The sequence below is a fragment of the Bidens hawaiensis genome, unplaced genomic scaffold (genome assembly GCF_021521415.1).
Source record: "Bidens hawaiensis isolate Kalapana, Puna unplaced genomic scaffold, B.hawaiensis_p1.1 tig00012605_1, whole genome shotgun sequence".
NCBI classification, from domain to species: Eukaryota; Viridiplantae; Streptophyta; class Magnoliopsida; order Asterales; family Asteraceae; genus Bidens; species Bidens hawaiensis.
Window position 1 is genome coordinate 469,507 of NW_027492035.1, and position 19,528 is coordinate 489,034.

At 36.2% G+C, this 19,528-nt stretch overlaps 4 protein-coding genes across 4 annotated transcripts; 2 read left to right on the forward strand and 2 right to left on the reverse strand.

Annotated features, from left to right (window-relative positions):
• Positions 1-3,434: 3,434 nt before the first annotated feature.
• Positions 3,435-5,842, forward strand: LOC143541507 (D-3-phosphoglycerate dehydrogenase 3, chloroplastic-like). The gene is made up of 3 exons (XM_077034323.1): positions 3,435-4,062; positions 4,396-4,880; positions 4,967-5,842. The coding sequence occupies exons 1-3, from the start codon at positions 3,450-3,452 to the stop codon at positions 5,726-5,728; spliced, it is 1,860 nt and encodes a 619-aa protein (XP_076890438.1). The 5' UTR covers positions 3,435-3,449; the 3' UTR covers positions 5,729-5,842.
• A 790-nt stretch (positions 5,843-6,632) lies between these two features.
• LOC143541455 (B-box zinc finger protein 32-like) lies at positions 6,633-7,287 on the forward strand. The gene has a single exon (XM_077034279.1). It carries the CDS (start codon positions 6,742-6,744, stop codon positions 7,285-7,287), a length of 546 nt encoding a protein of 181 aa, XP_076890394.1. The 5' UTR covers positions 6,633-6,741.
• A 262-nt stretch (positions 7,288-7,549) lies between these two features.
• LOC143541489 (beta-glucuronosyltransferase GlcAT14B-like) lies at positions 7,550-9,060 on the reverse strand. The gene is made up of 3 exons (XM_077034307.1): positions 8,507-9,060; positions 8,272-8,347; positions 7,550-8,178 (listed from the first exon to the last, which is right to left on the reverse strand). The coding sequence occupies exons 1-3, from the start codon at positions 9,045-9,047 to the stop codon at positions 7,566-7,568; spliced, it is 1,230 nt and encodes a 409-aa protein (XP_076890422.1). The 5' UTR covers positions 9,048-9,060; the 3' UTR covers positions 7,550-7,565.
• Positions 9,061-11,106: 2,046 nt separating this feature from the next.
• On the reverse strand, positions 11,107-15,190 carry LOC143541491 (uncharacterized). Its single transcript, XM_077034308.1, has 7 exons — positions 14,925-15,190; positions 14,758-14,843; positions 14,537-14,683; positions 14,049-14,151; positions 13,847-13,959; positions 11,657-11,787; positions 11,107-11,584 (listed from the first exon to the last, which is right to left on the reverse strand). The coding sequence occupies exons 1-6, from the start codon at positions 15,133-15,135 to the stop codon at positions 11,695-11,697; spliced, it is 753 nt and encodes a 250-aa protein (XP_076890423.1). The 5' UTR covers positions 15,136-15,190; the 3' UTR covers positions 11,107-11,584; positions 11,657-11,694.
• Between the last annotated feature and the right edge of the window lie 4,338 nt (positions 15,191-19,528).

A 19,528-nucleotide genomic window follows, 5' to 3' on the forward strand; every position in this document is an offset into this window, starting at 1 on the left:
TAGTTTACGAATAAGTCAGAATTCATATTTGTTTTGTTCATCGTATACATCAAACATATTTGAAACGCTTTATCTAAACCTGTGAATTCACCAACATTACATTGACATTTTAAAGTATGTTTTTCAGAAACTCAAGCTCTGTAATTGAAGCATGCATGGCAAAATGTAGGAATATAAGCACATGTTTATGGATACAACTTTTGGAAGATTTCCCTCGTATTGCCCCACCAGGCCGGGTCATATGTGAGAAATCTTAAAACTATTAATGCTTTGGGAAACGATGTTGTGTTTTGAAAACTTGATTTTGGGATTGTAAACTCTGATTTGTTAAACAAATGTATCTAGTTATGTTCGTGCTTGATGTTTGCGATAATCATATGCTCTTGAAAACCGTCAAGTCAACCCTTGTGATTCCGCTGAGGCGGGGGGTGTGACAATGTGCTCTATATATTCATGCTGGCTGAAATTTCTGTTAAGAAAAAAGCACATGCGAATTTCTTGACTGACCCATTGAATGGAAAATCATCTCTTAGACCGGATGACATTATGTGTTTGGATGGATAGGAGACAAACATGCGTGTGTGGATCTAACAAGAGTTTCCCCTCTGGCGGGTTTAAGGAGTAGTGGTTTCACAATTGGTCAAGCTGCTTTAAAAGCTGCATAATAAGGTAACTAAACATGAGAAGACTATCTTGACAACTAATATGTATTTTTACCTTTTACTTTTGACACTTTTGGTTTCCTCGCTCTTAGAGCTGTGGAGTTACTTAGCCGAGTTCAGCATGTCATGCATAGTAATGTTATGACTCCAAGATCAACCAATGCCAAAAGATTGGGTTTTGCAATTCGAAAGGGGGTAGCGATGCAGTTTGTTACCTATTTATCTTTTGTTTTGATGTAATCACTACTTTTCAGTTTGATAAGTTTTAATTTAATAATAAAAATAAACAAAGATAATTTCAAAAACTAAACTGAAAACCACATAGATTTGTAAAAAAAATGTTTTAAAACTTAAACCTAAAATATATCATATCTTAATTATCTAAGTTTATAAATCAAAACATAATTCATTTACTTTAGTTATATCGGTTTTTATTAATCCTAACTATTATCTTTTGGTTACTGCCGGTCCAACTAACGAATTGGCTGCTGACGGTCCCAACTTTTAACGTATCTGTTCCTAGCGGTCCGCGACTAACAGAATCTTAACGCCGTTAGCTTCAGGTCGCTGGAAAAACGTTTTTGGCCTGAAAACTCACATTTTTTTTCCGAAAACTCAACATTTTCGTTCCAAACATCTTGGTAACTTTGTATCGGACCTTTAGGAACCATTTTCTAGTAAAAACCCCAATTATTGAGGTCTTCGGAACCCTAGAACCATCGTCGGAATCGGTTGACGGTGCTCACGTGGTGGTGGTTGGTTGGCGGTGAGTCAATTGGTGGTGGTGGTGGTGTTCATGTGGTGTTTTCTGACAAAAAAATTGACTTTTCAGGCCAAAAACATTTGTCCGGCAACCTGAAACTAACGGTGTTAGTCGCGGACCGTTATAAACAAATACGTTAAAAGCTGAGACCGTCAGTAGCCAATTTTTTAGTTGGGATCGACAATGACCAAAAGACAATAGTTAAGATTAATAAAAAACAATATAGCTTTACTTTATAATTATTTGACTATTAGGGATGTAATAAGTACGATTTTATAAATATGGCCTCCTTAAAAAGTGGCGTCTTTCTTTTTGAACTTCAAAGTACGTTGGGGACCATATTGGTGGGTGATCATAATCAAACGGTGAAAAGTAATATCTTTTTTTGATATTTCTTTTATTAAACATTGGTATTCATCTTATAGGGGAATACAAACATAAAAAAGGGGTATTTTCTTGTAGTTATACGTTTCACAAGCGATTGTCGCCTCTACCAAGGGTGACTTCTTGGTTCTACAAATACATTTGTTGTGATCGATCTACCAAATGATTTGACAACCCCTAAGAGGTTATTTATCGTAGAGTCAATTCTTCCATATCCTGATCTGACTATAATAAAAGGTCGCCCAATGTAGAGGCGATTTCTCTATTTCTTGATCTGACTAGAGAGAGATCATTTGAGGCCACCCATGGTAGGGGCCATTTCTCCCTCTCTATGTTACCTCGTACTTTTAATCTGACTTAGCTAGTGCACACGTTTTCGGTCAAATCGAGTTCGTATTGTTTAACTTCTTGAGGTTGGGTTTCGAGTTTGAATTTAACACTTTTACTTGGCTTGCGTATTTATTTATACATGCAATTGTTTTCTATATTTATAGTTTAGTGTTGTGTAGCTTTTGTTTTATCCTGTGAAATAGGAGAGAAGGTTCCATGTCAACATGTCATGTGGGGTGTTGTGGACATCACCAATTGTCATTGTATTTGAACTTTCTTCAATCCAAAACTTTTATTGTAGTTTTCCTAGTGCAATTGCTTTGAACTTACCAGTTTCATTAACCAAAAGTGCTTGGTTTCACATTTTGCCTATGGAATTGCGTGCATACCTTCATTATTAATTCACATCACCATCGCGGTTGCTATCTCAACCGCCTACTTTGAACTGGAAAACAAAACGTTAGTTGAACACGGGACCAAATTTTGGGCAAGAAATAGCTATCAAGCTTCATGTCTAACTTGAAAGAAAATGTATGACATGCTATAATCGGTAAAATATTTTCGTTACATTATATTAAAAAGTAGCTTATACCAAAAGAAAACTATTGTTTGAAAGAATATGTAACAAATTTAATCTTAGTTAATAAGACACAGAAATTATATAATGGTAAGTCACACACACTAAGTACACTTTTGTGCCATACACCATTCTCCTTTCGCAATAATAGGAGTGGCGTTATGCACATGCACATTTTATAAAAGAATAAAAATAAACAATAAGAAGTCAGGGCACCCCACATGGTATGGGAATAGTAGTACATTTAACTTTTAATGAGCAATGAACATTGCTTCAATTATTATTTTTTAAAGTAGGTAAAACATGATAGCGTTTATTCAACTTTAAATTATATGGAGTGTAAGGCTGGTTTTTAAATCGTAACCACCGGAGAAATCAATTTTACTAGACAATCTTGTGTTAAACCGTTAAAGGGTCTGATCGTTTAAGATCAATAGATAGTTTCTGAATCATTTTGCGTGTTTTTGAAACTTACATAAATGATCAAAAGATGATAAATAATTAACAACTCCTGTCCAGTAATCAGTATACTAAGATCGAATATGCAAAGTTAAAGGGAAGGCTGAAATGAGTCCACTAACAAATAATTGAAGGACTGTTTTTGCTGGCATTGAATAAACATAATGTATCACAAGTAACAGAATCGAATTATTGTTGGCGCTTATAAACAAATACCAACATCACTTTAACTTCAAGTTGAAGAAGAACACACCAACCGTATTCAACTTCCACCATGATCACCTCTTCTTCTCCTTCTTCTTCTTCTTCTTCCACTTCACCAAGACTAACCCGTTACCCGACCCGCCTCCCGGCCCACACCACTCCCAAGTTTTCTTCATTCCCGGTTCCCCTTAAACTATGTCCCGGAGGATTTCGACCTCTAACGATCACCAACGTTCTTAAAATCGCCGAATCTTTAAATTTGTCTTCAACTGCTGGTCCAGACCTCCACTCCATTCTCCCGAACACTAAGCCTAGCATCCTGGTCTCCGAGAAACTTGGAGATGCAGGTCTGGACCTTCTGCGAACCTTTGCGGACGTTGACTGCTCCTACAACCTGTCCGTGGACGACCTTTGTTCCAAAATCTCCAAGTACGATGCCTTGATCGTCAGGAGCGGAACAAAGGTCAACCGCCAGGTCTTTGAAGCAGCCAACGGCCGCTTGAAAGTCGTTGGAAGGGCGGGTGTGGGTATTGACAATGTAGATCTGCAGGTTGCTACTGAATTTGGATGCCTGGTTGTCAATGCTCCCACTGCTAACACGATTGCTGCCGCCGAGCATGGGATCGCTCTTTTGGCTGCCATGGCTCGTAATATTGCCCAGGCTGATGCTTCCATGAAAGCTGGTAGGTGGGTCGGGCCTCTGCGGCCGCTTAGGGCCCGAAATTATAAAAACAAATTATATATGTTAAATAAAGTTAGATGTATGCTTAAAAAACTTAATATAAAAATTTTGTACCATAAGCCCATTTTTTAGTACTCGTCCAGACATCCGAAATATCAGAGACGACCCTCTGCACCTCTTAAATAAAATTATATGTATATCTAATAAAATTTGTATTATAAGAGCCTATAATTTAGTGGGCATCCGAAATATCAGAGACGGCCCTGTGTACCTCTTATTTTACCTTCCAACCGCTTATCTAGTCCAGATCTCTAAATCCATGACATTTTGGCAGGGAAATGGCAGCGAAACAAGTATGTTGGAGTTTCTATGGTAGGGAAGACATTAGCAATTATGGGATTCGGAAAGGTTGGATCCGAGGTAGCCAGACGAGCAAAAGGGCTTGGAATGCATGTTGTTGCACATGATCCATACGCGCCTGAGGACAGAGCACGTGCTGTCGGTGTTGAATTGGTCTCCTTTGATGATGCTATCTCAACTGCAGATTTTATTTCACTCCATATGCCACTCACCCCTGCTACTTCAAAGGTGTTTAATGATGCAACCTTTGCAAAGATGAAGAAAGGAGTCCGCATTATTAATGTTGCTCGGGGCGGAGTCATTGATGAAGATGCCTTGCTGAGGGCCCTTGATGCTGGAATTGTTGCACAGGCTGCATTAGATGTGTTCTGTGAGGAGCCACCTAAGGATAGCAAACTAGTGCAGCATGAGAATGTGACAGCCACACCTCATCTTGGAGCTAGCACAAAAGAAGCACAGGTATATATATATATGTATAATCAACTAATTAAGTAATTAACCTTTGTGGTCAACTGTAATCTTATACATATATACAAACATATCAGGAAGGTGTAGCTGTGGAAATTGCAGAGGCTGTAGTTGGAGCTTTACAAGGTGAACTCTCGGCGACTGCTGTCAATGCTCCAATAGTTCCCCCTGAGGTGCTATCTGAGCTGGCACCTTATGTGGCGCTAGCCGAGAAGCTGGGACGACTAGCTGTGCAGTTGGTTAGTGGAGGAAGTGGAATCAAGTCGGTAAAGGTGGTGTACCGATCAGGTCGGGATCCTGATGACTTGGACACTAGACTTTTGAGGGCCATGATCACCAAAGGCATCATAGAGCCCATATCTGATACCATCATCAATCTGGTTAATGCGGATTTCATTGCTAAGCAGAAAGGCCTGGCCATCTCTGAGGAAAGAGTGTTTGTGAACTCAGTGACTCCGGTTGATTCAATTGAAGTGAGGATCAGCAATGTGAAGTCGAAATTTCAAAGTGCTTTGACCGAGAAGGAGGAGATCAGTGTGGAAGGGAGGGTGAAAAATGGAAAGCCGCACTTGACACGAGTGGGACCGTTTGGAGTGGATGTAAGCCTGGAAGGAAACCTGATATTGTGCAGGCAGGTCGACCAACCAGGAATGATCGGGAAGGTGGGAGGAATTCTTGGGGAGAAGAATGTGAATGTGAGTTTTATGAGTGTCGGAAGGAACTTTAGGAGGAAAAAGGCCATCATGGCGATAGGCGTGGATGAAAAACCGGACAAGGATACCCTTGACAAAATAGGGCAGGTACCCGCGGTAGAAGAATTTGTGTTCCTTAACCTATAATCATTCTCTTATTACAGTACCAAAGAATAAGCCACCAGCATTTGTATGTTTCCCTATCATAATATTCATGCGTGTGTTGTTGTATCCTAATAGGTCTGCTACGAGTGAGATTATAGTGGGTGGGTACGTTTGTTGTTGTTGTGCTGTGTTGTACCAAAGCTTTCTGGTTTTCTTGTTTAAAATCAAATATCAATTCAAAACCGAGCATTTATTAAATCAAATAACACAACTTTAATTAATGCATATTCTTTTGGGGGCATTTGTGACTGTGATAATAGGAAAGCTACACTTATTTTGATGGATGATGTTCAAGATTAAAGAAACATAAGCCCAAGTGTTAGCAGATGATTGTTTAATTTGTTCAAGATGGAATTAATTGGTAGGGATTTAACAAATTACTTGGTGATGATTTACATGTCCAAAGGCTAACATTATTAATCTTAGATCAACACAAGGTATAAATACTTTTGGCTTCCTTACATGTGGACTCATTCAAGAAGTAATTGTGTGGGTGAATGTATGTCCTCTAATATAAGAGTAATTGTGTGGTAGGTGGAGTGTACGTGTATCCGAACATATCTTAGTTCCACACGGTTTTACATTTGTTTCTTGCCACTTGCCCTGACTCCCATGGACCTTCAGATTCGTGGCTCTCTTTGTCCACAGCCGTAGATAATCTAAAATAATCAAACCCTTTTCTTTTTTTTTTTAATTTAATTTTACAATTTCAACCTTTAGCCACTAATAAGCTTGAGTGTTTCTTTGACTATTACACGTGTATAAATAAAAATCACATGTCATTTTTTTTCAAAAAAAGAAAAGAAATTATAGAAAAGAATGCTTCAATGTAACTGGCGATTAACACACACATACTAGCTAGGACTTTTGGTAAACATGAGCCACACACATATTGCCATTGGTGTAGTTGCCTTGTGAGCCACCAGTTTCTCCCCCTTGATTCAACTTCTATATATATTGCCATTGGTGTAGTTGGCTAATTGCTAAGCATCACAATGAAATCACCACTAGCAGCCGCGGTTTGTGAGCTTTGCCACCACAAGCAACCTTCTCTATATTGTTGTTCGGACCAGGCTTTCCTTTGCTTGGATTGTGATTCTCAAGTTCACACCGCCAACTTCCTCGTTGCTCGCCATATTCGTATTCCCATTCGCGTATCTAACTATGATGATGATTCTTCCTCCACTACCAAGACTAGTTCTAAGACAACATCAGTTGACTGGAAGACAAGGGACGTGTTGGTGAGTTGGTGTTCAAGGCTTGGGGTTAGTAGCAGGGTGGTGGTAGAAGTGGCTAGACATGCTTTTCAAGTATGGTGGGTGAACAGGTCCGAACGGCCATATCGGGTGGGCTTGGCGGCTTCACTTTGGTTGGCGTTCACAAAGGACAACAAGAAGAGAAAAATAACAAGGACTCTACTCAAAAAACTCGAGGAGATATCCGGGGTGCCGGCTAAGTCAATAGTGGTTGAGCAATTAAAACTTGTAGGAATGTTGAAACGCCAACGCCAACACAAGGAGGAGAGCTGGGCGGAATGCTAGTAACAAGTATATGATCAATGATGCATGTAACAATCAAGATTGGTTTTGTAGCAAAATTCAAGAGTAATGAATCATAATTTATGAATGTTATACAAATGTAAAACTAGTAAGTATATTGTTTGGATTAGAATTGAATGATGGTTGAATGGGGAAAATGAATTCAAATTAATATACAAAGATTGTTTCTTCTCTCTTACTCTACTCTACTCTTTTCTTGTATGAATACATATGTTTCAACAATCTTATATTATGATCCTTTTCCAAATATTTTTTCAACTTCAACTTCTATTTAGGTTGGCGCACACATCAACTCTCTGATTAGCGAGCCGGGAAAGTGTTAGCCCCAGCTTTACGCCTTGGGGACTTGCCTCAACCGAGTTAACATCTCCCCAAATCTGTTTATCTTTTGTTTCACCATTTCCAGTCGCATTTGCTTTTGGTGCCAAACACCATTTTCCAGGCACAACCCCGTTTGCTGACTGGTTTAATACATTATTGTCAATCTCCTGCAATAGTGCATCATCTAAAGCCGTTGCAGCAATCGCCGTCTCTCCCATTTCACTTAGGCTTTCATTTCTGCTCATAACATGATATCTCAAATCATTGTCAACTGTGGTGTTATGAAATGCAGGTGTGTTACATATGACTGTTTGGAAGTAGAATTCAAGAGGCGACACTAAGTTGCTCATGTACATAAGTAGTTTCCTAGGGAAGTTGTCCCATCCTTCTACACAAAATTCTATTAAAGATCGGCTTAGGATCACCCAAGGGGAACCCGCTAAGATCTTGAACGTATTGGGTGCGTTTCTGCCCTCTTTACCGTAGAAAATTGGACTGCTTTTTCTTTCATAGATGCTAGGGTCCACGACCACTTGCTTAACCCGTCCATCCCTGCACCGCATATATATGATACCTCATATATATGATTCCGCTGATGCTACTTGTCATTAACATTAAAAAATGAAAAGTAAGATATTGACTTACTCATCGGAGGTGCTGGTGTTTGCAAAATGCACAAAGTTAAGATCCCTTGGCAACGATGTGAAAGCGTGGAGGATATCTGCATTTATTAATAATCAATATTCGTTCAACCGAATCTAAATGTAGAATAATGGCTATCTTACAAGACAAGGTAAAGTAAAGTCGGAATTCGTTCAAACGAAATTAATTTGATCAATCCTTAAATGTTGGAATTCGAAAGAATGTATATAGTGTATACCATCCTGAGTGAAGAGCGGGTAATCCGAAGCACTAAGCGGAATGAACCAATCCCACGTGGTACTTAATTTAAGCAGCAATGCAGATGCATGGAGCAACGCAGCGAGTCCAGATCCTCCCATCTGGTTGACAGCATAACTCCGTCCAATCACATCCACATTGTCAAAAACACTGAACACGGGATGTGATTGGACGGAGAGTGCCAGATCCGTCCTCTCGTCTAACGAAGAGGACGCATCCAGTAACAAAAGGTACTGATTCCTGGGATGATAAACAGCCTTCAAAACCCTCAGTATCCTCTGCCCATCCCCACTGGATCCATATATCCAGTAAGCCAACACTGGAGGGTCACCTGGCCTCTTTGATGCAACTATTGCTTTGTTTATGTTTCTTCCTGGAACAACAGGGGTTAATGTTAATGTTGTGCCTCCACCAGAGTGGAAATATGATGCTCCAAGAAGCAATAATAAAGTGACAAGAGCTAGAAACTTGAGGTGGGTGTTACTGAAAACAATAAAAGATTGAAGCTTAGGGAGTTTCATGATCTGGGTTTGTTTACTATAACTCAAGTAACCAAAAAAATTAAAATTAAAAAAGGACTAAGGAGGCAGGGGATGAAGTAAAGTTTACTACAAGTACTAGTATTCTAAAGGTAGATCAAGAAACGTCAAAGAAGGTGGATGGTGATGGACCAACCATTGTCAAACAGATGGATGCTTAAGGTACCTACTGATGTTGATTTCTTTATTGTTTATATATTAAAGGAATAAATATGGTTTTGTATTATATAAGACAAAAAGTGTTTCGGAATCATGTGCCTGGTTCAATGCAAATACAGATTCCCGGGGTTGAATTATTAGTCATTGATGTTCCCCTAAATAATTATAAATTGACAAACAAAATTAAAATCCAGAAATTAAGATCATAAGGAATTTCAATAAAATAATATCAAAATTACTTGGGTTTAGGTGGACTCAAAATTAATGCTGGAATCGAATTGTGGGTTAGTGGTTAACAGAATTTTACATTGGATATCAATGGTAGACCTTAATTCAAAATGGCTTGCATGTTCCGCGCATTTGCAATTAATGAATCAATACTTTTGACAGAAAACAATGGATCAATACGCTCGTTACGTGAACCAAATGCGATATGTGAACCAAATGCCCGCCTAAGAAACATATTGATTCTTTTTTATTGTGCACTTGCTTCTACAATCTTTGATCCAAGCTTAACTTTGCTCCAAAAGTTTCGCTAGATTATTCCAGCGGCTATTGCGCTCGTTACGGTAGTTATGGTTCCAACTTCCAACAGTCATTATATTCTTAGTTATTTCTTATGTTAGTGATTCATATCCTTCATGATTGGAAATCCATCTATATGTAACAAGCAATCAACACACTTAAGTCTGAAAATATAGTTTTAATATTTTACATGTTCACTCAACTGCAAATACCTGAGAAAGCTCTACATGGGAAAAGTCGAAAACAAAAGAAAAAAGTAGCGGTTTTGCAGAAATTTGTTCTTAGGCATTGGCCACTAGAAAACTGTTGCAACAAATTACAGGGTATATCATTGACATAGAAACTGCAAGTCTGCAACCAATGCATATGGTGCAAATTCTTTTCATGTGATGTAGTTTATGAATGAATACTTCAAACAACTTTGTAATGATAGTTAATTGACAACTCTACAACATGGTTGGATTTTTAAACATTGCAAATGATCAAAATCTAACTCGTCCATGACAGTCTTATCTGGGGACAAAATCCTTCTCTCTTTACCGTCCGCAGAATTTTCATGATATAGTAACAATCCAAAATCCCATGTTCCGCTACAAACTAAAAAAAATAGGCACAAATTGTAACCTATACTAAAACTAACTAACGAAACAAGAATAAGTAAAGAATCACTCAAAAACAGAACTAGATAACATCAAGCTGTGATATTCAAATACCCAACTTGCCATGAAATTTAAAGGTTACAACAAACGAAGAAGCAATCATGCTTACAACAAACGATGAAACCCTAACCTGATTTCGTGATTTGGAAGATAATATCTGACCAAACACTGCAGATGCGTTCTTTTGATGAAAAAAATAGGGGAACCAAATCTGACCCGTACTCTTTCTAATTTTCAAACATGCTGTTGAAAATAATCTGCTGGTAAACTCATATAGATAGTCCAAACAAACCCATATTTAAGCCAATCCAACGGATGTGCAGCACTGTGTTGTCAAAAGCCCTACAGGCATGCGCCTAGGCACTCAGGCGATGCGTAGGAAAAGCGTCTTCCGGCCATCCAGGTCCTCCAGCGACCTTCAGGCAAGATTCCAACCAGATTATGGTCAGAAGGTGGCAAGATTCCGGCCAAATCAGTTCCGGTGATATTGCAAATTCCGGGCAAACTGGTCAAAAAATCCAACAATGGCCTGCAACCATCCTATTAGCCTTAAAATCCTAAAACATGTCTAACCACCAAACCCCCCCCCCCCCCCCCCCCAAAAAAAAATATATATAAAATAATATTTATGCTATGCGCCTTGCTTATCTCAGGCCCTTGCCTTTTGAGGGCCTGGCGCCTAAACCTAAGTCTCACACTTTGCACCTTAAGTGCGCCTTTAACAACTATGATACAGCATACCAGTTTGTCCCACCTAACATTTTAGCAGAAACATGTTTTCTATTTCTCCTTTTTTTCATTCACCCAAATCAAGATCAAAGGCATCATTAAATTGATTTCTTTTACATCTTTTGCCTAGTTGCCAGAATTTGCTTTAATTCAAATATGTGAAAACACATTACCACCAAAACTCACGTCCTAAAAACAAACTCCAATCGATGCATAAAAAACAAGGGTAGGGCATGAGAAGAGATAAAATGGCTAATCTTGTATAACGGACGTGGGATGCCTACATCCATATATGAGGATGAATGAACCATCTGTACGTGTACGTGTACATGTAAAAAATACATTTACAACACAAGATAGAAACTCAAAGCCAGTTGTCAGCCAATCAAGAAATAATATTTGTTCAAAGTAACAACAAACTCACTCCTGAAGAATCAACTGCAAGACCTGGATTCATGTGTATCGGTCAGGAACAGCTGGTAGCAAATAATAAACTAGGAGCAAGATGTCTGTGGTTACCGTGAAATAATAATAAGCGAAGGTAAGGCGTTTGTGGTTCAATAGAGACCCAACATTCTTAGCTCTGTGACATGGCTGGGGTCAAGTTCAACAGCATCATTGTTCACTTCTCTGTCTTCTACAATGTACTCCTGCACGTGCCTTTCATCAATATTACCTCAAAAGACTTATATGAAACACATAGAACAAACAAATGTCAAGAGCTTTCACACGAATACTTGGCCTGAATCTTCAATGTCTTAAATTGGAAATATTTCATTTCAAGTAACAAATGAGAAATTCCGGTTTAAAATGTTGATATAAGTACAAATGACACTAAAGTTGATATAACTTGTGTTCATAGTACAAATAACACTTAAGGAGATATAGCTCGTGTTCATAGTACAAATGGCACTTAAGGAGATATTTGTGAAGCATGAAATATCTGGATTCGCTTGAGGTCGGCTGGAGAAAAACAGAGAATGAAGGGTATGTGGCTAGAGTAGAGTTTTATCTAAAACTGTATAATCAAACATGTTGATTGAAATTACATAAAATCATTATTTGAACTGAATTGCATAATAATCCAATGTTTAATTGTAAAAAGTGTGATTTCTAGCAAAGATAGTGATTTTGACTAAAAATGACCCAATATGGCAATTTTAAAAATTGGCCAATAATATTTTTGAATGACTAATTATTTTTTCCATAAGTGTTTTCAAACTTAAAAACTGATGTGGAAGGTGATTAACCCTAATTTGGAGATTTTTTAAAGATTTTTTAAATATTGACTTGAGTATTAAATAAATGTGTTTAAATAACACAGGTTATAAAATTTGTGTGCAAGTATGTGTATGACTGGTTTGTTGGATTAAAATCATTAAAGAAGCAAACATGTTTAGCATATTGTGTAGCACACTAGTCAGCAGTTCTAGACCTTATGTGTTAGAAGTGTAGGTTAGGTTGTGTTTAGGCTTATGAGCTAAGTCTAAACAGGAAGTACTTGACTCTTGGGTTTGAAGGCTTGCTTCAACGTTATGCTTAAGAAACACTTATTCTCGAATTGCAAGCACTTGCATCCGTAAAGCCAATCAAGAAGTATTCGATTTTCGATTTCTTACTTCCGCATGGCTACATTTGGGATGATTTGATCCTCCGTTGCAAGGACTTGATCTCCATTCATTGATTAGAAGATTTAAAGATACTACAAATATTGTGTTTGAGGTGCGATTTAACTTAGTAGCTTCCCTTACTAATCTTAGATTTGATATTTTAGTGACTTTGATTCACGATATGGTTTGAATATATGTAGAAATACTTGGGGTACATTGATTTTGGATTGGGTAAATATTCTGGAAATGACACTACTAAAATAAAATGCCCAAAGTTTGACGGTGAGTTACTCAGCTATGTGATCTCAAATACATAGCAGTGCCTTTAATAAAATGAGTTTTGGTCAATTTGGCGTTTTCATGCCATGTGGCTATGTGAAAGACAAGTCACATAACAGTGTCCCTTGAACTGGAATTCTAAATTTTGAACAGTGCATCAAATGTCAATGTGATGAAATGTTACATACAGTTTTTTTTTTTTTTGGTAAAATTTCAATTTAGCTCTCAAAGTGAACCATATATGTATTCAGTTAGCTTTGCTAAGGTGCCATGGCGTATACGTTCACGTACAGCACCAAAACAAGTTAAAAAGGAGCAATGAGCCTCAGGATAAATTGAACAAATCATGTATTTGTTTGGTCATTATGTAATATAACTACATTATCTTTTCAATCAAGTTTTGGTCACCACTTGTACACCACCTTACATTTAAATTATAGTTGTTAAAATTTGAAAAGTTTGGACCAATTTGGAAAATATATGAGATCACTATGAGAGTCAAAATTGTCATTTGAAACCTACTTCATATGTAATTGCTTTTAATTTTATAAAATAAGTCATAACACATAACCTTTATAAAGTGAAATAGCTCCTTAAATATGAACTTGGAAGGAGATTATAATTGACTAAATACATGTTAAAGATAAAGAGCATTTTCTCAACCATATTTCCATCCATTTCTAGCGTTAACAATTTCAGTAATTGGGGAGTCCAGATTTTAAATAAGCAGTTTATTTAATCCTAAGATTTACCAATAGATGTTACATAATAACTTCTATGGCATTTTGTAACAATAAATCATTTTTGTAAAAGGGCTAACCTTTGTGAGTTCCTGCTTGGCAAGAATGTGATAGTGGCGTTCGTTGATTCGCTGTCCACATATTATAGCTATAAAGAAACCGTAGAGCAAGCCCACCAACACTATTGCTAATACTGAAATTAGAAAAGAAATATAAAGATGGCATGTTACAACTTAGCAGGTAACAGAAGCTTAAATTCAGTTCAGATATAATCGAGCTTACCAGCCATCGTGTAAAACCCGTATGGGTGTTCTTCATATCCAAACATTTCTCTCAGTTCATCTCCATAAAATTTGTACACCAACACACCTAAGAACGCCACAATCTGTTGAAAGAAACCAACAAAGTTCTTGTTACATGCTATATTACAGCTGTTAACAAGAAACATGGACGGATTGAAAGAACAAGGTTTCATGTAGCTGGTCAGCATACATGCACAGGCTGACATTTTAATAAGAATTCAGAAGTTGTATCATAACAACTATTCATATACACTCAGAAAACTATCTCACAATCAATTATTATCTGGTTGATAATATATAAGTCTACATAACCAACAAGGGCACAAATGGTCAGCTGAACCAGTGCCATGCCTAGTATATCAGCTATTATGATATGTATCAAGAATATCGTGCCATCTTTATGTGTATGTCTGTGACAAACAAGATATTCATCTATGACAATTGTTATGCAACTTATGTTGATCGTACCAGTTGAACAATGATGAAAATGAATGCATGATCTCTTGCAACCAGCAACTGGAATTTCAACCTCAACCACCAGCGATCAGGTGGGACATTTGCACGTAGTATAAACACTGCCCTACATTCTGTGCAGTGAGAGAAAGCAAACCCCTCCTGCGCCAGCAAGTAATTTATTGTTAAGAGCAACAACAAATATATTGATGATGGCTACTTTAGAACTAACTTACCCTGGTTGACCTCCAATTGTCAAGACATGACCTGTGGACGTATTTTTGGGTGCCTCTACAATGGCATGGTGCGATCAAGTCTTCGCCTGTGAATCATTTAAAAAAGGATCTCAAAATTATACAGAAATAGATATCTGAAGCGTTATAATAAACAGTAGTGATGAGACCTTCAGTATCAAGGCATATGCGACACTGTGGTTGGTCTGGAGTTACCAGACTGCTATTTTCATTGGAATCAGGAGTCTCAACTGCTATGGAACAATCACTTCTTATTTCAAAGGTAGATGAACAGCTTTCAAGACTTTTCGACTCGTTTAAGATGGGTTCTGTTTCTGAAGAGCCTTCTCTTGGACTGTCATTTGACGACATTAGTTGCATCTTGAGAAACTACAACTTGCAAACGAGTTTCTCCTATGGACCATCTCAAATCCTGCAACACTAAAGAAACAGAATCAGCAATGCAAAATGCTACTTAATCTTGAAACTTATTGAAGAATAATACGGTCACTTGTCTTGGTCATGGTTTGCTTTTGTGCAGAAACCTTAATTATCATCTTTTTAAGTTACTTTGTAAAAAGGAACATGTGATAAATGGTGTATGAGTTAGTACAGTGGTAATAACATAAAAGGTTATTGGATTTTAATAATCCCAGCTTTGACTTAATGGACGAGATTAATACCAACTGAAGAAATGTTTTATGACGGTCCCAACTTTCAACCTATTTTCCTCCAGCAATCATTTTCCATGTCACCAAAAAGCTAACGGGTTAGCTTTTAGGTAGTATGGGACTGCTAGAGGAAAATAGGTTGAAAATTAGAACGGTCAAAATAGATTTATTCAGTTGGGATTGGATAGGTCAAAGTTGGGATTATTAAAATCCAATAACCCTAAAATAGACGAAAGATATATCACATTAAGGGGAAAAGCATTGCTTGTTATTAGGTTGATAAAACAAGATTCAACATGTAAACTAGATCCTTGACACATTGTCTTGTGATAAATAATATAAACTAAGTTGGTGAATAAAGGTTCAGCATCGATGCTTATTTCTCAACATAAACACTAGCTACAACAATATTATTGAAACGTATACAGATACAATATAAAGAGATGAAATACTAATAAACCCTAAATAGTATGCAACATACATATATATTTTAAAGTATCTCATTATCACACAGCCAGTAGAATATCATACACATAGCATAGCAGCAGCACAGTAGACTAAGTAATTGGTTTAAATAATTGCGATAGAAAGAAAGAAAGAAACATGTAGGGGTTTAATTATAATGAGGAAGAAAGAAAAGAATATAGAGGTGGGTGAATTGGGGATTTGAGGAAGGAGGCGATTACCGACCGTATTGACGACGACATTCAAGGGGTGAAGATTGGCTTGGCGGCCGATTAAAATTGGGGAGAGAGAAGAGAGCTATAGCTATATTATTAGATTTCATCAACAATAGCAATGAAATTTGTCTTTATCCATCTTACCAGATACTAATTTAATAATATGATATGATTAGTCAAGATGATTGATTAAGCATGCTAAATATTGTTAAGAAATAATAATAAGACATTAAGGTTATTTTATAAAGCGAAAGTTACTAAAATTACAATTCATATTTGATTATAATATACTCAATCAGTTATAATACTACGTTAAATTGATAAATTGGTCATAAACATGATGTCTTGTCGAACTATTAGCCTAACAACATAAAAAGTTAAAGCGTGTTATGATTCCCATGATTATGAATGGGTAAAGCAAGATGAACCCGTTTAGACATGTTTAATATGTCATTGATATGTAGACATGTTTATCATCAAAATCCATTTACCTTAAAATTAACATGTTTAATTTCATGTCAACTCATGTTATGTTAACTGTTAACGGATGATATCGTAGATTATAACTCTTATCATTGTATTGTTTTAGCTTTAGAAGAGAAATGATATATAAGTTAAATATTATCTTTCAACTATGTGCATGTTGAATCAAAATAGGGTGAGAAGTCTTTAAGAATAGGCCCATACACGAATCCAATAAACAAAGTTATAAACTAATAATAATCCAGTGAGCATCCAAGATTTTTAAACAGGAAAATACCTGAAAATGACCCATTTAAGAGAGAGGGTTCAAAAATATCATCCACTTTTGATGTGCTAGGATGACACGTGTCGTCCAAACTCATCATCAAGGCGAGTTTGGATGCTTACGTGTCAGCTTGTTATTATTGGTCTTCGAAAACTAATCGTTGACTTCATAATCTCATCGCTATGATTGGATTGGGACATACTATTTCTAGAATTAAGACATTTTTGAACTTTCTCACATAAAATGGGTCATTTTAAAAACGTTTCCTTGCTTAACTGTTGTCTAATCCTGCATTCAGACAACTTTAATGTATAATTTGTTTCTCGGGAAAAATTGTCATTCTAACAATTCAAAAGGACCAAAACAAAACTTACTAAATTTAATCGAAAGGGTAATGGGCACGCTGCGTTCCCGAGTCTTATTAAAAGGAAGAAAGGAAAAGAATTGAAAGGAAAGAAAAGGGTTTATGTGTTCCCAGGATTCATTAGAGGAAATACATAAGAAAGTAATGGAATCTCTTTCTTTCTGAAATTGAAAGAATTGCAAGGAAAAGAGAAGAAATGGAAAATAATAAACCTTTCCTTTCCTTTCCCTTGTTAAATAAACTCGGGAACACAACGTAATTGTAATAGCTAATAACGGCATGTTTTCGACAATATAGGAATCCTACTAGGGTTCACATTTGTGGTTTTGTTGATATAGTTTTCGACAATAAGGGCAAAGACTACACGATTACGGAAAGAGATTAAGCATGCTATCAAGGGTAGGGGATCAAAAAGATAATGTCTTAAATAGTTGAACACACAAGTATTTTTTTTTTAACATAATGAAAATCTCACTTCCTTAGCCACCCACATCCTGACTTTTTGAAATCGCAGGTTGACAAAAACTGAAGGAAAAAAAAAGAACCTAATAAAAAAAAAAGAACCTAATAAAAAAAAAAGAGTTGGTTTTCTTTTCACCACATGGTCGTGGCAGCAACCTAGGTTGCAACTAGTTTACATGTTACATGTCATCGAATTAGTGGTTCTTATTTCATTTTCTTTTTCCTGACATTTAATTTTACATATAATTTGATTTTTGTTTAATAATATACTAGCTTTTAACCCATGTATTATACGGGATTTATCAAATAATAAAAATAAATAAGGTTCGTCATTTTAATTGTGTTTTTCAAAATATTTATGAATTAATTTAATGCAGACTTAAAGGAAAAAACAAGCGGGTTAAAAAAATTACTAAAGTAGCATGGTTTTGGAAACGTTGAGTATTGATTTGCAAGAAATTTAAAAAAGGTGCTAAAGTTGCGTAGTTGGTCAAACTTCAGGTATGAAAATGACATTATATTATAGAATCCACGCTATATTATAACCCACTTGACAAAATAATATTGATCCATAATCCTTGGATAGTTAGAATAAATGAGACAAGTGATTAGAAATTAGAATAGATATAGGCTTGACACATAATCTTCATCATTTTCTTTTATTTGTTTAGTTAGATTAGATTAGATTATATTACATAATTTTTGTCTAATAAATTATTTTGTATTTTTATCTAGTAACTTATCTTACAATTCTAATAAAAGAAAATGTGAAAGCTTATGTGTCAAGCCCATATTTCACCTAATTTCTAATCTTTTATCTCGTTCATTCTAGCTATTCATGGGTCATGGGTCAAAACCATTTTGTCAAATGGGTTATAACATAGTGTGGATTATATTCATTATTGAATCAAGTGTCATTTTCATACATATCTAAGATATGACCAACTACACAACTTTAGTACATTTTTTTTAAATTTCTTACAAATCAACACATGTTGTTTCCAAAATCATGCTATTTTAGTACTTTTCGTTAGCCCTGTTTGTTTTTTCCATTAAGTCTACATTAAATTAATTCACAGGTATTTTGAGAATAACAAATGAAATAACATATCTTATTTATCTCCATCATTAGACAAAACCCGTGTAATACACGGGTTCAAAAGCTAGTATTATATATTTCCCTACCAATGAGAACATGCAACAAAAACAAAAGGTTTTTGAATCAAAAGATTGCATCTGCTCTAACATCTCGAAATTCGCTCAACAACACATCAGTTGCACACACATAAAAACGACTTTATGATTTTAATCAACTTGATAAATTTAAGTCCAAGAAAAAGTCAACACAAAATGCAAGTCAACCAAGTCTACTCGGCCTATGATTTTAATCAAGACTAAAGTCCATCCTTTTACTTTTTGACCCAAATAAATTTGGGTTCCAAAATCCCTCTGATCTGTTGCATGACTAACATGTGCAAATATGGCATTGCGATTTTGAAAGATCTAAGCATATGTACAGAACAAGAGCTTACTGAGCACTTATGTCAGTAAACAAACTAGTATATATGCTAGGAAAAATTTGACAACGAGGAAGGAGGATTTTACACAACTTGTGAAATGAGAAAACCCAAAAGTTCATGATCCAAATCACTAAACTTGCTACATAGAAATCTACGTGGACATGTAAAAACTCGTAGCTTATTAGAGAACATATATATTATAGTGTGTAGTATTGTAAATGAGTTCACAAGATACTTGTGGGTTAAGTTTTTGAAGACAAAGATTGTTACTAAAAAAATGGTGACAATTTTCATTAATAGCATGCGTGAATTTATTCAATCCAAAGTTC